At 52.0% G+C, this 16,620-nt stretch overlaps 1 protein-coding gene across 2 annotated transcripts in view; it reads right to left on the bottom strand.

Moving 5' to 3' along the window:
- The window catches only part of MCC (MCC regulator of WNT signaling pathway), a 421,104-nt gene that overhangs the window by 18,425 nt on the left and 386,059 nt on the right, over window positions 1-16,620 (bottom strand). For both annotated transcript variants that reach the window (XM_046001224.1, XM_046001225.1), the window contains 3 exons: window positions 10,835-11,069; window positions 5,683-5,889; window positions 1,633-1,733 (listed from right to left, as the gene is read on the bottom strand). In XM_046001224.1, the coding sequence (XP_045857180.1) occupies window positions 1,633-1,733; window positions 5,683-5,889; window positions 10,835-11,069 (543 nt within the window). The remainder of the gene's footprint in view (window positions 1-1,632; window positions 1,734-5,682; window positions 5,890-10,834; window positions 11,070-16,620) is intronic.

The following is a 16,620-nucleotide window of genomic DNA, read 5'->3' as shown; positions in this document are numbered from 1 at the left end:
CAGACTTTTATTCTTCTTGAAAAGGGAAACCACAATTCAAAATGCACAAGGAAGAAAGCTGCGAGAGGGGGAAGGGGATTCAGAGGTGCCCAAACAGGGACGCCAGCCATGCAGACAGGAGGGGACCCAACGCTGTGGCCCCATCTGCACAGAGAGGTGTCATCAGCCTTCGACTGGAAGCCCGACAGTTGGCCTTGTGACCCACAACCAAGAGTCACAAAACTCAACTCTAAAAAGAACTTACACATGAGGAAACGGAGTTACTACAGCAGACAGAAAAACATTTTTAGAATATAAATGATAAACACCCTCATCTTCTTAAAAAAGAGAGGACAGATTTCATCACCAAAATGAAAAAACTCAACATAGAAGCCACATGCCACAATGGATATAGCTGAGAAGAAATTTGTGAGTTGGAAAACTGAGCCAAAGAACCTTTCTAGAATGATGACCTGAGTTCCTGTGCACTTGAAATACTGACTGGTTTGAATGTGAGATGCACTGTAAGTGTAAAATATATACCAGATTTGAAGACTTAGTGAGGAAGAGGGGGAAGAGGAAAAAAAAACTATCTTAAAACATTTTTTTAAAAATACTAATTACATATTGAAATGATATTTTGGAGACACTGGGTTAAATAAATTAGCATGGACTTTCAGCTTTCTTTTCACTTCGTTTTTTTGTTTTTGTTTTTGTTTTTTTTAATAGGCTCTCGGGGTGCCTGGGTGGCTCAGGCAGTTAAGTGTCTGCCTTCGGCTCAGGTCATGATCCCAGTGTCCTGGGATCGAGCCCCACATTAGGCTTCCTGCTCGGTGGGGAGTCTGCTTCTCCCTCTCCCTCTGCCTGCTGCTCTGCCTACTTGTGCTCTCTATCACTGTAAAATAAATAAAATCTTTAAAAAAATAAAATAAATTAGGCTCTACACTCATCATGGAGCCCAACGTGAAGTTTGAACTCATGACCCTGAGATCAGGACCTGAGCTGAGATGAAGAGTCAGACACTTAACCAACTGAGCTACCCAGATGCCCTCTTTTTACTTTTTGAACTTGATTATTAGAGAATGTGAAACTTCCTAAGTGGCTTGTGTTCCATGCCTCCTGGACAGCACTGCAAATGATGGTGGGAATATGCCAGCTCACGATGTGGGAGACAGATTGGGACGAGTCGGCATGTTTGTCCTTGCAGAAGGAGAGGAAGAAGGGAGGGAAAGAAACACTGAGACAGCAGAGGAAGACTGTCCAGGACTGAATAAATAAACCTATGAGGTCTTCTGATTGGAAAGAGCCAGTGATGTTGAAAGCAAGCGTTCCTGCTCATGTTGGGAATGAGACAAAGATGACTGTTTGATCATCACCATTTAGCGCTGTCCTTGTCAATGCAGAAGCACAGTAAGAAAGCAGAGACCTTTCCTGCTTGTAGATGAAATGACTGCCTCTGTGCTCTCCCCCGCCACTCCCCCCTCAAAAGGCCTGGCACCCTCAGGCCTTCTCCACATCGAGCCTCCAAGGCCTGGGTAAAAGTCGGACCTCTCGGCCCCTGCGGAGTCCCTGTAATGACCCGTGAGGAGCTGACATGTGCAGCCAGAGAACCAGGAATACATTGCTCACCGGGGCCGTGGGGAGGGGGCTTACCTACGGATGGCATTGGCGAACTCGGCAGCCAGCTCGCTGTCGCTGCACGTTGTCCTCAGTTCGGCCAGTGACAGAGCTGGGGAGGTAGCATCAGCACAGTCCTGAGGACAGCAGACACGTTCTGGTTAGCCCTGGGAGGACCTTGGAAGCACAAGGCAGATCTGCCCCACCTCTCTGGACCCTTGCAGGCTGGCTGCAGGGCGATGGGGACTCCCAGCATGCTCTGAGCACCTCACACACACGTTCTCCCACTGACTCTTCGTGGTGACCTGCTGAGGCAGACAATGTCTTGACCCCCATTTACCAAGGAGAAAACGAAGGCACAGAGAAGTTACGTTGCCCCGAGTCATCAGCTAGGACAGGATGGACCCAGGATTCAAACCCAGGTCAGCTGGTTACAGATCTGTGCTCTTCACCACTGGGGTGTGATTCATAAAAGATGAGTGGGAAATGCACCTGAGTGTTCTTGCTCCCTCCCCCAACCCACTTCTTGGGCAAAAACCAATCTTCTTTAGATGTGGGAGCTTGAGTGGGTTCAGCGTAATCATCCAGAAAACCCAGGAAAAAAGGAAGACGGATGTGCACCCTCCGTGTGTGTGTGTGTGTGTGTGTGTGTGTGTGTGTGTGTGTGTGTGTGTGTGTGTGTGTGTGTTGTGTGTGTGAGAGGGAGAAAGAGGGAGGGGGTGGAGCCTGATGCAGGGCTTCCAGCAGGCCTCTGTCTCACCACCCTGAGATCACGACCTGACCCCAAATCAAGAGTCAGATGCTTAACGGACTGAGCCACCTTTAACCGCCCCCCCCCAACTTTTTTGAATTGAAATACAGTAGACACATGTTACCTTAGTTTCGGTCGTGACCCCACTTGTATGTTAACCTTAGACAGGAATTTTGACGTCATCTAAACCCAATCCTCTCATCTGATAGATGAGGAAGCATGAGAGCTGGAACTCTAAAATCCTACATGGAGTTCGAACTACTCGTAAAGGAATACTCAGACCCCCTGGAGCACCAGGGGGAGATGGAGGGCAGCAGCCGTGCTGAAGAACCAGGGGGCTGGGAGGCGCTCCTCTCGGCAGACATGTACGAGGGCTTAAGAACAAAAAGCTTGTGGTCTGTCCCAGGAGATGCGAGGTCAAAGGAAAGTCGTCGCGCGCTGGGATGTAAGAACTGAGCACCCCGGTCCAGATGACAGGAGGGCACAGGGTCTCCCTCAGCCCTCTCCAGCACAGGACCACCCTCGGAGGCCCCCTTTGAGGCAGCCCCACCAGCCTGCGGACACCTGCGCTGCCTTCCCCACCCCTCTCCATCTTGGTCCTGCAGACCCAGACTCCCTCTGCCAGCCCCCGGCATCTGCTGAGTTTCCAACACCCTCTCTCTTTGGGTATCGGCTCCCATGTGATGTTAACGTTTCCTAAGGGTCCTTAGAGCCTGGGTGGTTCTGCCTCACCCCGTGCCTCTCCCTGAACACATGTGGAAATATCTGTTGCACAGAGACAAGAGCTGCAAAACCTGAAGGCAGCCTGGGTGGGATTCCAGCTCGCTGGCCGAGGCGGTTTGAAAGCAAGCCCGACACCCGCCCTGTGGGGCCAGAGTGGCCATACGAGCTCCAGGCCTTGCCTACAACCTGTTTCTCTAAGGCCTGCGGCCTAAGCATTGTTTCTGATTTTTAAACTCATGAAGAAAAGATGATTTTGTGATGTGTATACATTCTATGAAATTTTAGTGTCCGTGAATGAAGTGTTATTAGAACACAGCCCACACCCCTCTAGGTCCACACTGGGTCTGCTTTCAGACCACAGCTCTAGAACAGCCCAGTTCCGCACTCGCAGAGATGTCTGTGTGACCTGAAGCCCATAAGATAATGGCTTCTGGCTTCGTCACAGTTTGGCAACCCCCTATAGACTGCTTGCCTCCTCTACTGACCCACAAGGTCAAAGGAAGAGCCCAGAAGGGAAATTTCACGGAAAGAGTAAATGCATCTGATGTTTGAAAGACAAGACAATCAGCTTACAATGACCTCATTACCTCAGCAACACAAGGTACTCTTCTCTCTATAAGCTTCTTACTTGAATGTAAAAAAAAAAAAAATTAAAAATAAAACCATCTGGCCTTTTCCAATAGATTTCTGTACTTTGAAGCCATTCCACACAATGGGAAACACACAGTGTTTCTCTCAGTCAAAATAAATACCAAGAACCAGGGGAAAATGCTCGGCTCATGGACTTTCTGGCAAGAACCCAGTAGATCTGCTTCCACCACACCTTAAGAACACACTGGCGAACACTGGAGCTCTGTCCCTCAGCTCTGTCCCCGAGTGACTGGAAACAGGCTCGAACGGCTGTACAGATCTTTTAGGAAACCCCATTTTCTTGAACCACAGATATTACCACATGAAACGCTTTGTAGGCTACTGTCCGCCCAGACTCCACTCTGCAGGCAGTGGGCAGATGGTTTCATGGGGACTCTCACAGGCACCCCCCCTGAAGCCCTGATGGGGACACGTCATCCCCTGCTGCAAAACTCTCGTGACTTCTCACTGTCCTCCGGATAGCACAGCTGCCTCACCTCATCAGCCAATGTACCAATATTCCTCTTCCCTCTGGGTCTTTGCCCTTGGCGTTCCATTCCCTTACAGGGGACTGACTTCTCTGCCCCAATCCTCCTCATCAGGTAGCTGCCCTTCTCCACTAGCTCTTGATTCAGGAAACCTGTCCCAAATCACACCTGGGCTCTGTGTCAGTCCCATGGTCTCCCACTGCACGAAGAATTGATCCTTGGTCCTAGGTCACCGTGTTACAATCATCTGTTTGCCCATCACTGTCCCTCTCTGGATAGAAACTCCTCGAACTGCCTCTGGCACCTCAGCACGACCAGCTCCCATCTATCTCGTGAATGGATGACAGGCAAGCACCCAGGTCTTGGGAGAGATGGCCCAGCTAAGGGCCACGGACTTGAACTCCCCTGAGTCCCTTGCTAGGTGAGAGGTGGACAGAGTGTGGTTGTGGCACTTTGCGAAGCTTGTTCCACAGTTCTTAGCTGTTTAGGGAGTGGCCACTGACTGCCACACCAACCAGCAAGTTGCTTCCTTTCCACGTACAAAACTCCCAGGAACACCCCTGCATCTGGGCTGTGAGAAGCTGTTCCTGAGACCGGCAAGTCAGCGTATGCCCCCGGGTCCTGGGCTGGAAACCAGCTGGGGCTTGGAGAGGCTAACATTTATTAAGAAGAGAAAATACAATGCAGAATACAAAATTTCCATATCCTGGGACAAGGGTTGTAATTCTTGGGTCCGCAGTATTTTTTCTCTCAACGCAATATTTGGAATAATTCTGAGATATGGTATGATGGAATGAGCTTAGATTCTAGAGAAGAAGACTTCTGGGCTCATGAGAGTGTGAGTTTGCCAGATGACATCCCCTGTCAGCCCACTACCCTGTGTGCGATCTAGGGCCCACCTTCCTCCTCCTCTGCCTGAGCAAATTCCGGCCTCCCCTCTTGCCATTGGCAGAAATGCCAACAGAAGCTGGCGTGGCATCACGGATGAGAAGAGGAGGGCCATGATCCAAACTCGGGTTAAACCCTGATTCTGCACTTACTAGCTGCAAGAACCCCTCATGTCTTGTGAGCCTCATTTCCCTTGTGTAAATGGGGGTACCTACTCCTTCCTCAGTGCTGAGGTTTACAGAAGGCCAACCAATGCGATGATCAGTACAGATGTGACCAACAGGCCACAGGCGATGGTCACTGTGTCAGGCGGGGGAGCCAAGGAGGCGGCCCAGTGTCAGACCCCTGACAAATGCACCGATCACTCTCCTGGTCAGACCGTGGCATACGAAAATGCGGTCACTAATACCTCACATGCAATTTAAAAAAAAAAAAAAAAAGTGGATTTGGTTTCTTTGCACTCAAAATGTTACCTTCTTTAAGATCTCTAGAAAGGCTTGCAGTTCCCCTGCAGATGGGGAAACTGAGGCTGTGGGGCGGGGTGGGGACGGAGGCTGGGGGGCAGGTAAGGCCAGGGCTGGGGTGTCCCCGCGCCCTCGCTCCTACCTTGCCAGGCTTCTCCTTGCCACCGCTGCTGGTGGAGCTCAGGGAGCGCATGCGCTGCTCCTTCTGTTCCTCCACTTCGGACTTCAGGTGCTCAATGTGCACCAGGTAGGCCTGCTCCTGGGCCTCCCGCGTGCTCAGCTTCAGCTCCAGGGCCTTCTTCTCCTTCTCCAGGAGGTAGAGCTGGGCCTTCAGCTCGGCCATCTCCTCCTGCGGAGCACAGATGGTGTGAGGCGCCCACGCCGTGGGAGCAGGACGGGGCGTGGGAAAGCGGGCCCGCGGCCAGGGCGTCCTAGGCTGGGACCCGCACCCTGTAGTGGAGTTACCACCTGGCAGCCGGGAGAAGAGGACGGGGAGGACGCAAGCCAGCTCTCTCCGCCATCCGAAGGACTCGTGTGGACAAAGCCCACGTGCTTTGTCACTCTACGGACAGGAACAGAGATAAATGAAGGGGAGTACAGGCAGGCAGATTTTGGCTCACTGTAAGAAAAACCTTTTGGGGCGCCTGGGTGGCTCAGTGGGTTAAAGCCTCTGCCTTCGGCTCAGGTCATGATCCCAGGGTCCTGGGATCAAGCCCCACATCGGACTCTCTGCTCAGCGGGGAGCCTGCTTCTTCCTCTCTCTCTGTCTGCCCCTCTGCCTACTTGTGATCTCTGTCAAATAAATAAATAAATTCTTTAAAAAAAAAAAAAAGAAAAGAAAAACCTTTCAAACAACTGGAACATACCTCCCCCCGCCACTCCTGCCCTCCAACCCCCAAGGGGCACAGCTGTCTCTTTGGGGAACAATTTTCCAGCATGCATCGACCATGCTCCAGCTGCCAAAGAGGTTGTGAAGGAGGGTCGTCCACGCAAGGCTGGGTCTGACCAGCTCCTTTCCAATTCCCATTTCCTTTTCCTTTTTCCATGGCCCCCATCCACATTGTCAGCCCTCCCTTGGTGCCCCACAGCTGAGCCGGTGGGTGGCGTGGGCCCACAGCAAGGAGATCACCTCAGCTCTTACCTACTATAGGAGGCCCACATGAGATCAGTGGAAACAGAGTCCTTCACAGGTGACTACTCATCAGATAACTTGTCAAAGTCTCTCAGAGAACTCTGGTTAGAGTTCTCTGGGGGAGAGTATGTAAGAAGTGACTCGAAAACAGGGACCAGGAAGCGGGTAACAACAAACACCAGCATTGACTGGGCATGTGACACTGCGTTAGATGTTTATACAAAGTGACCCATTTAATTCTTCCAACTTGAGGTGGCAGTATGAACCTCCCCCTACACGGATGGGAAACTGAGGCATGCAGAGGAAAACCCACCTGCCCACAGTTACTGGGTAAATTGGGAGCCGGAGTTTGAACCCAGGCTGCCTGGCTCTGAACCATTAAAGCTACAGTCCCTCCCTCCAGGTGAGCCCATGCATGACTCCGGTCATGCGATTCCACCACCACGTGACCACCACGTGGGTCTTCCCAGCTCGGTCTGTGATTTTACTTACAAAGATTCTCTGTAACTGAGTCACTGCCTTGAGAAGGATTCACCAAGGTCACTGACTCTAGTTACCCCTGAACTGACCCTTCTGAGGTAATAAGCCGTAGGCCTGGTATGTTCTTCCGGGTGAGCCAGACCTGAAGTGTAGATGTCCTCACCCTCCAGTGTAGGGAAACACCTAGAAGGCACCCACTACGACTTGTAATATTCAGATCCGGGCTGGGGAGGCGTTAGACACGCAGAAAGCTGTGTGCTCAGTGACTGCTCAAAAGCAGCCTCCAGACCTTTCCTAAAGATGAGATGTAAAACCAGCATGAAAGATGTTTCCATGCATGGAAGCCTTCTCATCGTTTTCCCTTAGAAACAGGATTCTGAAGGTTCAGGCAATGTTGCATACGGAGCCAAGGGGACTAGTCACACCCAGAACAAACATATAAAGGCAAGCTTGAAAGAAGGAAACATGAATCCATGAGTGCCAGAAATGAAGAAGGAACTCTGCCCAAGAGGAAAGGCAAAGCGGCCATAATACAGGCCAACAGAGGTTTCAGACCAGTATGGAGGCCCTGGGACCTGGGCTTCTGGCACCAGAGTTAAGGGCAGGGCAGAGAGCCAGAAAGGAGACCCCCCTACATGAGCAGGGATGCTCCAAGTACTGCCTAGAGTAAAAGGCTAGATGATTTCCTTTTTGGAGATGTGATGAGGAAGCCTATCCCTCAGCATCCCGGTGGGAAAAGCAAGAAGAGCCTCTTTTTGAGGAATTGGAGCCACACACTTGTCGCATGTAGAGAATGAAACAGGAATCCTAAGTCACGAACGTAATAGAAACCAGCCCCAGACCTCTGTGATCCATGGGTCCCAACAGATCCATGCACGGAGCCACGCTGTAGGGACATCTACAAGCCAGGACCCACAAGACATGGAAGACACCATCTCCACTGACGGTGAGCTGGTAGGCATGCCCTCCCCTTGACCCACATGAAAAGGAAATGGAAACAAATCACGTGAGACAGAATCAGCATTTATGAGAACCAGAGATAACAGGTGAAACACTAGAAAATAAATATTTAAAATAAAGAGAGTGGTGCGGAGGGGAGGGAGAGAGGACTCTGATGTTTATCCTTCACAGACCTCACAGGAAAAGGGCCCGAAGCCAGAACACCAGCTATGGCCGCCTCTAGACCATATTGTGGATTATTTCTCTCCCAGCTTTTTAAAATTTTTGCTCTTTTAAAAATTTTTTAATTAATTGAGAGAGAGAGAGAGAGGAGGAAGGAAAAGGGAGAGAGAGAATCTTAAGCAGGCTCCACACCCAGCACAGAGTCCCAAGTGGGGCTCGATTTCAGGACCTTGAGATCATGACCTAAGCCAAAATCAGGAGTTGGAAGTTTAACTACTGAGCAACCTGGACACACCATTTCTACTCTTTTAGACAATTTCTAGGATGTATACACATTTTATTTTCAAATAGCAAAGGGAATATTTTATACCACCAAAAATGTCTTTCCTGGCCAGAGTAACCCGGAATTTATCACACAGGTTGGCTCAAATAGAAAAAGGAAATACTTAGTGGCTCAGTGGGTTAAGCCACTGCCTTTGGCTCAGGTCGTGATCTCAGGGTCCTGGGAACGAGCCCTGTATTGGGCTCTGTGCTTAGCGGGGAGCCTGCTTCTCCTCTCTCTGCCTGCCTCTCTGCCTACTTGTGATCTTTCTCTCTGTCATATAAATAAATAAAATCTTTGAAAAAAAAAAAAAAAAGAAGAAGAAATACTTAGTCTTTGGCCAAATCGATCATGATGACTGGAACACAAACGAAAAGGCAGCCTCACAGCTCATGCCGCAGGGCACAAAGGCCCTCAAGCGGGGCTCCCGAATGGGGAGAAAGGCACTGTGATGACGGACCCAGTGCCCGGCTCATGGGCAATGAAAGGAGAAATCAGCCAAGGCTGCAGGAAGATTCCCCAGACGGAGCAGAAGTCAGGGTCTGAGCTGAGTGGGTGGGTCATGATAAGCCAGCTCGGAAGCAAAGGGCTCATTCCTAATCCGCTGCCACTGCCCAAAATCTTCCCAGGATTCAGCAAGACTCAAGACTGAGCCGCTGCCAAGGACAGGGACACATTGAGCAAGGTCCTGAGAGTGCTGCGCTGACCACTGCTGGTGGCTCCTCTTTCCAGAGGTGAGTCAACCAGAGGGGGACCAGCTCTCTTGCAGGGACAATGGTGGTTTCAACAGGAGACACCACTTACGAGCTATTAATGCAGTACTTCCTCGACCCACCTGGCCCAAAGGACCTGCCTCTGGTCCCCAAGCTGGCTTCTGTCCCTGAGAGCCCTTCCTGTCTCAACACCTGGGGGCCAGAGACTCTGCAGAACCCAAGGCTGTGTCAATCAGGCCTTTGTGCACAAGACAGCGGAATTGGGAGGGCAGGCTTGGGGACCTGACTCCCAGCTCCTACTCAGCAGGCCTTGTAAGTTCCGGCCTCTGCCCCAGGCTTGCTGACACCTGGTGGCAGCCCTGCGTGGGGCACACAATCCAACGCACGGGCCTGAGCTTCCTGAGTTCTCCCATACCTCACAGGTAAGGACAATCCTCCCAGACCGCCTTCACTTCCAATACAAGCCACAAGTACTGGGGGGTCCCCGGGCCACTGGCCCTTCTCGCCCACTCGGGGGTGTGCACGACCCACTCAGATCAACAGCTCATCAGGAAAGCGCTGTACTTAAGATTAGGGCTTTACCACAGGGGGTGCACACGGTGGGGCGGGGGAGAGGGGTGCCTGGAAGAGCGCTGAATGCAGATCTTTCCCCAAGCCTCGGTGCCTAGGGACCTTACTGGGGTTTCATGACTGGGCACGATGGATGAAATCACTGGCCACACAGGGAAACTCAACCAGCAGCCCTCCTTCCCTCCTTGGTCAAGGGGTTCAACGTCCAACCCTATAATCACAGGCTCCATCCTTCCAGGGACAGCCCAGGTGCTGGCTTTCAGGGGGCCGGCCTGGAGTGGCTTAATTAGCATAACAAAGACACTGCTCCCAGTCAGGAAATTCCAAGGGTTTGAGGAGCTCCCAGGGGGAGCTGGGAACACAGACCAAGAATGTTCTCTACCACCCCATAGCTGTCTTCTGAGAAAGCACTCAGCAGCGGAAGGCCCCATTCTTGGCACCCCTGGCCAGAGCTGTGCAAAGTGTGTCCTATGGAAGGGATGGCCGTGTAACCACAGGGGAAAAAAGGACATCAGGACAGTGGGGGTCTGGTCCAAGCACTGCATCTGTCCTTGCCCCGTCCTCCCCTACTCCTCATTAACATCAGCATCCACCCCGGGAGCACCCCAAGCTCCTGGAGGGGTCCTTTTACAGGGACAGGGGCTGCTCCCGCCTCCTGATCTGGCTTCTTCTGGAGAACGAGGCATTCCAGAGCAGAGCTGAGACACCCCGAGGCCTCCTCCGGAGTTCCTCTGACCCTCCAGGGTCATGTCCAGCCTCAGGGACCCAGACACTCAGAAACTAGTCCTGTCTACAAATGAAGCTCTGGCTGTCCTCCAGCGGGAGGTGACGGAACCCCGGCGGGGCTGACGGGTCATCGTGGCTGACCTGCTCCCAGAGGGCCTTCTCCTGTCTCCCCCGGAAGGACCCGGCAGCACACGGCCCCGGGCTGCCTCGGGCCCCAGCCCCGCGGTACCTTCATGGCCATCAGCTCCTGCATCAGCACGGCGTTCTCCAGATCCAGCCGCTGGCTGTCCCCCCGGGGCTTCACGTCGTAGCTGAGGGGGTCGATGTGGATGCTCTCCAGCTCCAGCATGGTCAGCTTGACCGCGGCCCTGTCGTTCCGGAGCTGCTGGATGTAGTCCTTCAGCCTCTGCTCGTCTTCCTTAGTGAACTCCGTGTCGCAGCTGCTGGCCGTGGAGCTAGTTGTGCTGAGGAGACAGAGCAAACCTCTCACGGTTTCCGGCCACGGAGAACGGGTCTTGTTCCGGACTCCTTTCCACACCCCATCTCTCCAATGGCCTTCCATGGTGACCCCCACCCCCCGCACCTCCCAAAAAAGCATTCTTTGCGCCACGGGGTCACTGGTATCACCTTTTAGGAGAGAAATCAGTCTGAAGAATGACAGGAATGCTTACCCCCTTTAACACAACATGTGGACCCTAAGAAGGAATTCTAAGGAAATAATCCCACAGAAGCAACAAGATACAAAGACGTTGTGTGGCATAGAGGACGTAGTTAATTATGGTACATTCCAAAAGGAGGGAAGTTGCATGGACGTTTCAGTAGTAATCATGACACGGTGGAAATATTTTAAGTGGAGAAATAGGATAAAAGTAGTATTTGATTAAAAAATAGCCATACATGTGGGCTGGACTTAAAAAAAAGGATATGTTTAGGAACAAGGTTGAAGAACAAAATACCTATGGTGTGATGTATAGATCCGTGAGTGTGTATGTATTCACTCGGGTAAACACATGTCTAGGACTGCAGCGGCAGTCCCCTTGGGGTAGGAGCTGGAAGGTGTGGTGGAAAAGGGGGAGTGGGGTACCATGAAACAAACCCCCATGTGTATTGCTACTGTGACAACTTAGAAAGCAGGAGCTCCTCCCCACCCCTACCCCACCCCCCCGCCGCCAACAGCACCATTCCTCCTGGCTCACGGCTGAGTATACTGTCCACCACAAGGACCCAGGTCCAACCACGGGGCCCTGGAAGCCATGCTGAATGGTGACGGCTGCCAGACCTGAGGATCAGTTAGGATGAACCCCGAGAACACAGCAGCCCCTGAAGGATTCTGTGTCACCCAGGCCACCACGCAAAGGTGAGCACCACAGGAAAACTGAGGCTCGGGCTCTTAAGGGGGCACTGACTTTTTCTGGCAGTGGGCAGGCTGCCCCCACTGGCTCAGAATGAGGCCCTCTGCACCCTGTTAATCCTCAAGCATTAGAGTCCAGTGTGGATCAACAGTTTCTCTGGACCTACGCTGGTCCCGCTGACACCTGACATAGCCCTCATGGCTCTGGCCTTGGAATGACGTTAGAAAACATGCAGGGGCCCACTGAACTCTCATCAAAACCGGCCAGGTTGGCATGATCATCTCTGTCACTCCAGATTTGGTGACTGAGGCTCTGAGATGTTAGGTGGCTTGCCTGGTCATGAGACTGGACACTGGTATACCTGGACTTGGGCCAGTGTCTTCTCATTCCTCAGGCCCATCCTCCCAAGACTCCTGTTGCTAGAAGTTGTGCCAGGAGCAAGGAGTGGTCTCCACAGCCTGCTGGCTGCTGAAGACCCAGGGTGCCCTCCTCACCTCACCCTGGAACCGTAACAGGCCCAGGACCCCAACTCAGCAGATGCAAGGGCCCCATAACCTAGGTGTGACGGGGCACCATTCCACACTTATGTGCGACGCATTATCTAGAAGATGGGGCTTCTGGGGAGACAAGGGTGAGGAGAAGGGATGAGCTGGAGCCCCGCCATGCAGCTGCCCATGCACGGGAGGAAGCCAACAACCTGGGGCTTGGGTGATCTTTGAGTCTGAAAACTCCCACTAGAACTGCAATTTCCTGAGCACCACAGACCCTTTGGGGCCACTCTCCCACCCCACCCTCTCCACCCCATCAGGGCAGGGAGGATGTATTTTGCAGAGGAAAGGAGCAATACCTCCTTACAGGTTCTGATGATTCATTTCATGCGGCAATAGGGCTAGTCTATAGCGCCCAGGTGCTTGGTCGAACACCCATCTAGATGTCACTGAGAAGGTATTTTTTTAAAAGATGTATTTAACATTTATTTATTTAAGAGTGTGAGTGAGTGAGCATGGAGGGAGGGACAAAGGGAGAGAGAGAGAGAAACTCTAGCAGTCTCCCTGCTGAGCAAGGAGCCTGACACAGGGCTTGATTCCATGACCCCGAGATCATGGCCAGAGCCAAAATCAGGAGTCGGACGCTCAAGCGACTGAGCCACCCAGACACCCCGAGATGTAACATTTAAATCATTCGCTCAGTAAAGCAAACTACCTTCCATGATGTAGGTGGGTCTCATTCAATCAGTTGAAAGCCTTAAGAGAAAAGACTGAGGTCCCCCAGGAAAGAAATTCTGCCTCTGGACAGCCTTCAGATTCAAGACTGCTACATCAACACTTCCTTGGGTCTCTAGTCAGTGTGCCCGCCCTGCAGATTTAGGATTTGCCAATTCCTTAAAATTAATCACTCTTTTCCCATGTATACATACTGACATCTCTACCCCTATTGGTCCTGTTTCTCCGGAGAACCCTAATACAGAGCTGTTACCTTGACCTGTAACCCAAGCATCTTTGCCACTTGGTAGATTTACAGGAAGCATGACTCACCCTCCCTGGGCCTACTTCCTCATCTGTAAAATGAAGTCAGAATGTAAAGGGTTTAGAACAGTGCCTAGCATGCAATAAGCACTCAGTAAATAAATGTAGCCATCGTTCATTTAAGCGATACTGGAGGGCCACTTTGAGGTACTCTCATAGGCCCTAGAAAAATCTCTGCTCTCACAGAACTCATATTCTAGCAGGGGAGACAAACAAGTAAAATACAGAGTACATCAGACAGTGAGAAGTACCATGGAGAAAAATGAAGCAATTATGGGAAGCACAAAGAGAAGATGGGCTTATTCTGTGCAACTGAGTTGTAGGGAGGACCTGCATGAAAAGTTACATAAAGTAGATCTAAGGATAAAGTGAGACCCACAGGACATGAGAAAGGGAGCTGTGTGGGTATTTAGAGGAAGAGCAATCCAGGCAGAGGACACAGCGAATGCAAAGGCCCTGAGGCAGTGAGTATGGCTGAGCTGGAGTCAGTTAAGGGAGAGGAAGGAGGAGAGCTGGTCAGAGAGAAGGGTGTGTGTGTGGGGGGGGTGGTGATAAGGGCAGGGTGCCAGGTCCTGTCAGGTTTTATAAGGGTTGGCTTTCTCTCTAGAATTAGAACGGAAGCCATTGGAGGGTTTGTGACAGAGGCGTGACATGATCTGCCTTTCATCTTAATAGGATCCCTCTGGCCTCTGGGCTGAGGAGAGATACAGGGAGGCAAGGGCAGAGGCAGGGGGACCCATCCTGGGCTCTTGCGACAATCTCGGGAAGAGATGGCGGAAGCTGGGCAGCAGGAAGGAGGATACAATTATTATGATCAGTCACCGTTCCTGTGGTTTCTCAAGCTGCATTTTAAAAAGGACGAGAAGGGAGAAGCAGCAACACCCTCTGGCTGGGGCCCTTCAGGTGGCAATTTTCATAAAGAAGCCGGTCAAGAGAAGTGAACGGGCTAACAGTAGCCCCAGCAGAGGGCACCAGGGAGGCCGGTGGGACGTGGGGACTAGGGGGTGCTCAGGGTCCCTCCCTCAGCAGCTGCCCTGCTCTGCAGTAAAGCAGGCCGCCCCCAGCCATGGGGGAAGACCTGCCTGGAACAAAACCATTCAAGTAGGACTCAGCGCTCACCTTCACGAACTGTCAACACAGACCTGGAGGGACAGACATCTAAACGCCCAGCAGAAGAATGACAATGAAATGAGGGTGTCCACAGTGCCTTCCACAGGGCTGAGCCTGGAGCTGTGCCCGGGGGCGCGGGGGGTCTGGACCGCACACGCCGGGCAACGGCAGCACTTCCCTTCCAGGGAGCCGCCAGGAGGCTTCAGGAACGAAACTGATTCCCGGGGAGCTGGGACTCTGGGCTGGAGGTTCCCTTTACAACCATCGTCCTTCCTTACGTTAAAAATTACTATGTCAGGGGCGCCTGGGTGGCTCAGTAGGTTAAAGCCTCTGCCTTCGGCTCAGGTCATGATCCCAGGGTCCTGGGATTGAGCCCCACATCGGGCTCTCTGCTCCGCAGGGAGCCTGCTTCCTCCTCTCTCTTTCTGCCTACTTGTGATCTCTGTCTGTCAAATAAATAAATAAAATCTTAAAAAAAAAATTACGTCAAGAAAACCATGGAGATGAACCAATACCCATGTACTTACCACTCAGATGAGTTTTTTGACTTTTTTTTATTTTATTTTATTTTATTTATTTATTTGACAGAGAGAGATCACAAGTAGGCAGAGAGGCAGGCAGAGAGAGAGGGAGAAACGGACTCCCCACTGAGCAGAGAGCCCGATGCGGGGCTCGATCCCAGGACCCTGAGATCATGACCTGAGCCGAAGGCAGAGGCCTAAACCACTGAGCCACCCAGGCGCCCCTGACTTTTTTTTTAAAGAAATAGAACACTTATACTCCAAGAACGCTTTGTTCTCTTTCACTTAAAGAAATTTAAAACTCCGAAGGGCACTAGAAGCTTAGAGTTCTGTAATTATCTTGCAGGCACTAAATTTATACTATTTGGGCAGACTTTCCACTCGACAGGGCTGGTGTGCCCAGTGGCGGCCAGAGTCGCTGCTGGGCTAGCTGTGTAGCTTGTTAGGAATGCATGCTCCAGCCACCCCGCCCCCAACCACCAAGACCTCTAGAGGGGGAACTCTGGGAGTGGGCCCAGCAATCTGCATTCTAATATACCCTCCCCATCTCCTGAGGCACATCCAGGTTTGGGAATGACTGGTCTACCCCATAAGAGGCGGGCATCTGCACGGTAGCCTGTGGGGTAACTGGGCTGCCCTCCCCCAGAGAATCTCTAGGGGGAAGCCATATTCTCTTGGGCTGATCTGGCAGGTGCCAGTGGTTATCAGCAGATCTCTGACGTCAGACAGACCTGAGCAGATGTTCTTCCTTTGCCTCTGCCTGGCTTTATGGTCCCGAGGAAATGACCCAGTATTCCCAGGCTGCAGTAAATGGAAATACAGGTAAGTTCCCCATCACCAGGCTGTTGGAAGGGAACGATGGGTCCCGAAGCAGGCAGGGCCCGCCCATGCAGCACTCCTTCTGGGGGAGCTGGAGAAACAGCTGTGCCCACCTCCAGGACCTCCCTGCACAGACTCAAGGGCTCCCTCTAGGGATGAGAGCCACCTAGCAAGTCATGCAGAATACCGGGCCGAGGGAGAAGCAACGCAGCAAGTGCGGGATGGACTACAGAAACCACCCACAATGTTCAAGGAAACACCAACACGGATAGGCAGAGGCTGACAGGCTTTGGGGTGTCCTGGACCCCCAAGGGTCTGGGACCTGATACCTGGCCGGGGGAAGGCCATTATTTCACCATCTCTACCATGAGTATAATTTTCAAAAAAGAAGAAACAAGATCTCCCTCCCCAGATGGACCCCTGTGGGAAGTTCAGAGCTCTAAAATGCTCTTACAGAGCAAAGTTTGATTTCCAGATACGCACTGCATCCCTGAAGCCTCTGTGGCTTCCCTCCCTCCCTTCCGGGAAGCCAGCAGGGAGTGGATCAGGGAGGTTAATTACAATTCTGCTTTGTGGCCTAATGTTCCACTGTGGAATAGGATTGTGACAGTGTGAAAGGCAGGGAAGCCAGACGGCCTGTCCTCTGCCTCCTGCAGACAAAGGCGCTGCCGGTCTCCCGAGGGCCTG

This window comes from Meles meles, chromosome 3 (assembly GCF_922984935.1).
Source record: "Meles meles chromosome 3, mMelMel3.1 paternal haplotype, whole genome shotgun sequence".
Lineage (NCBI taxonomy): Eukaryota > Metazoa > Chordata > Mammalia > Carnivora > Mustelidae > Meles > Meles meles.
This window is presented reverse-complemented; position numbering and strand designations above follow the sequence as displayed.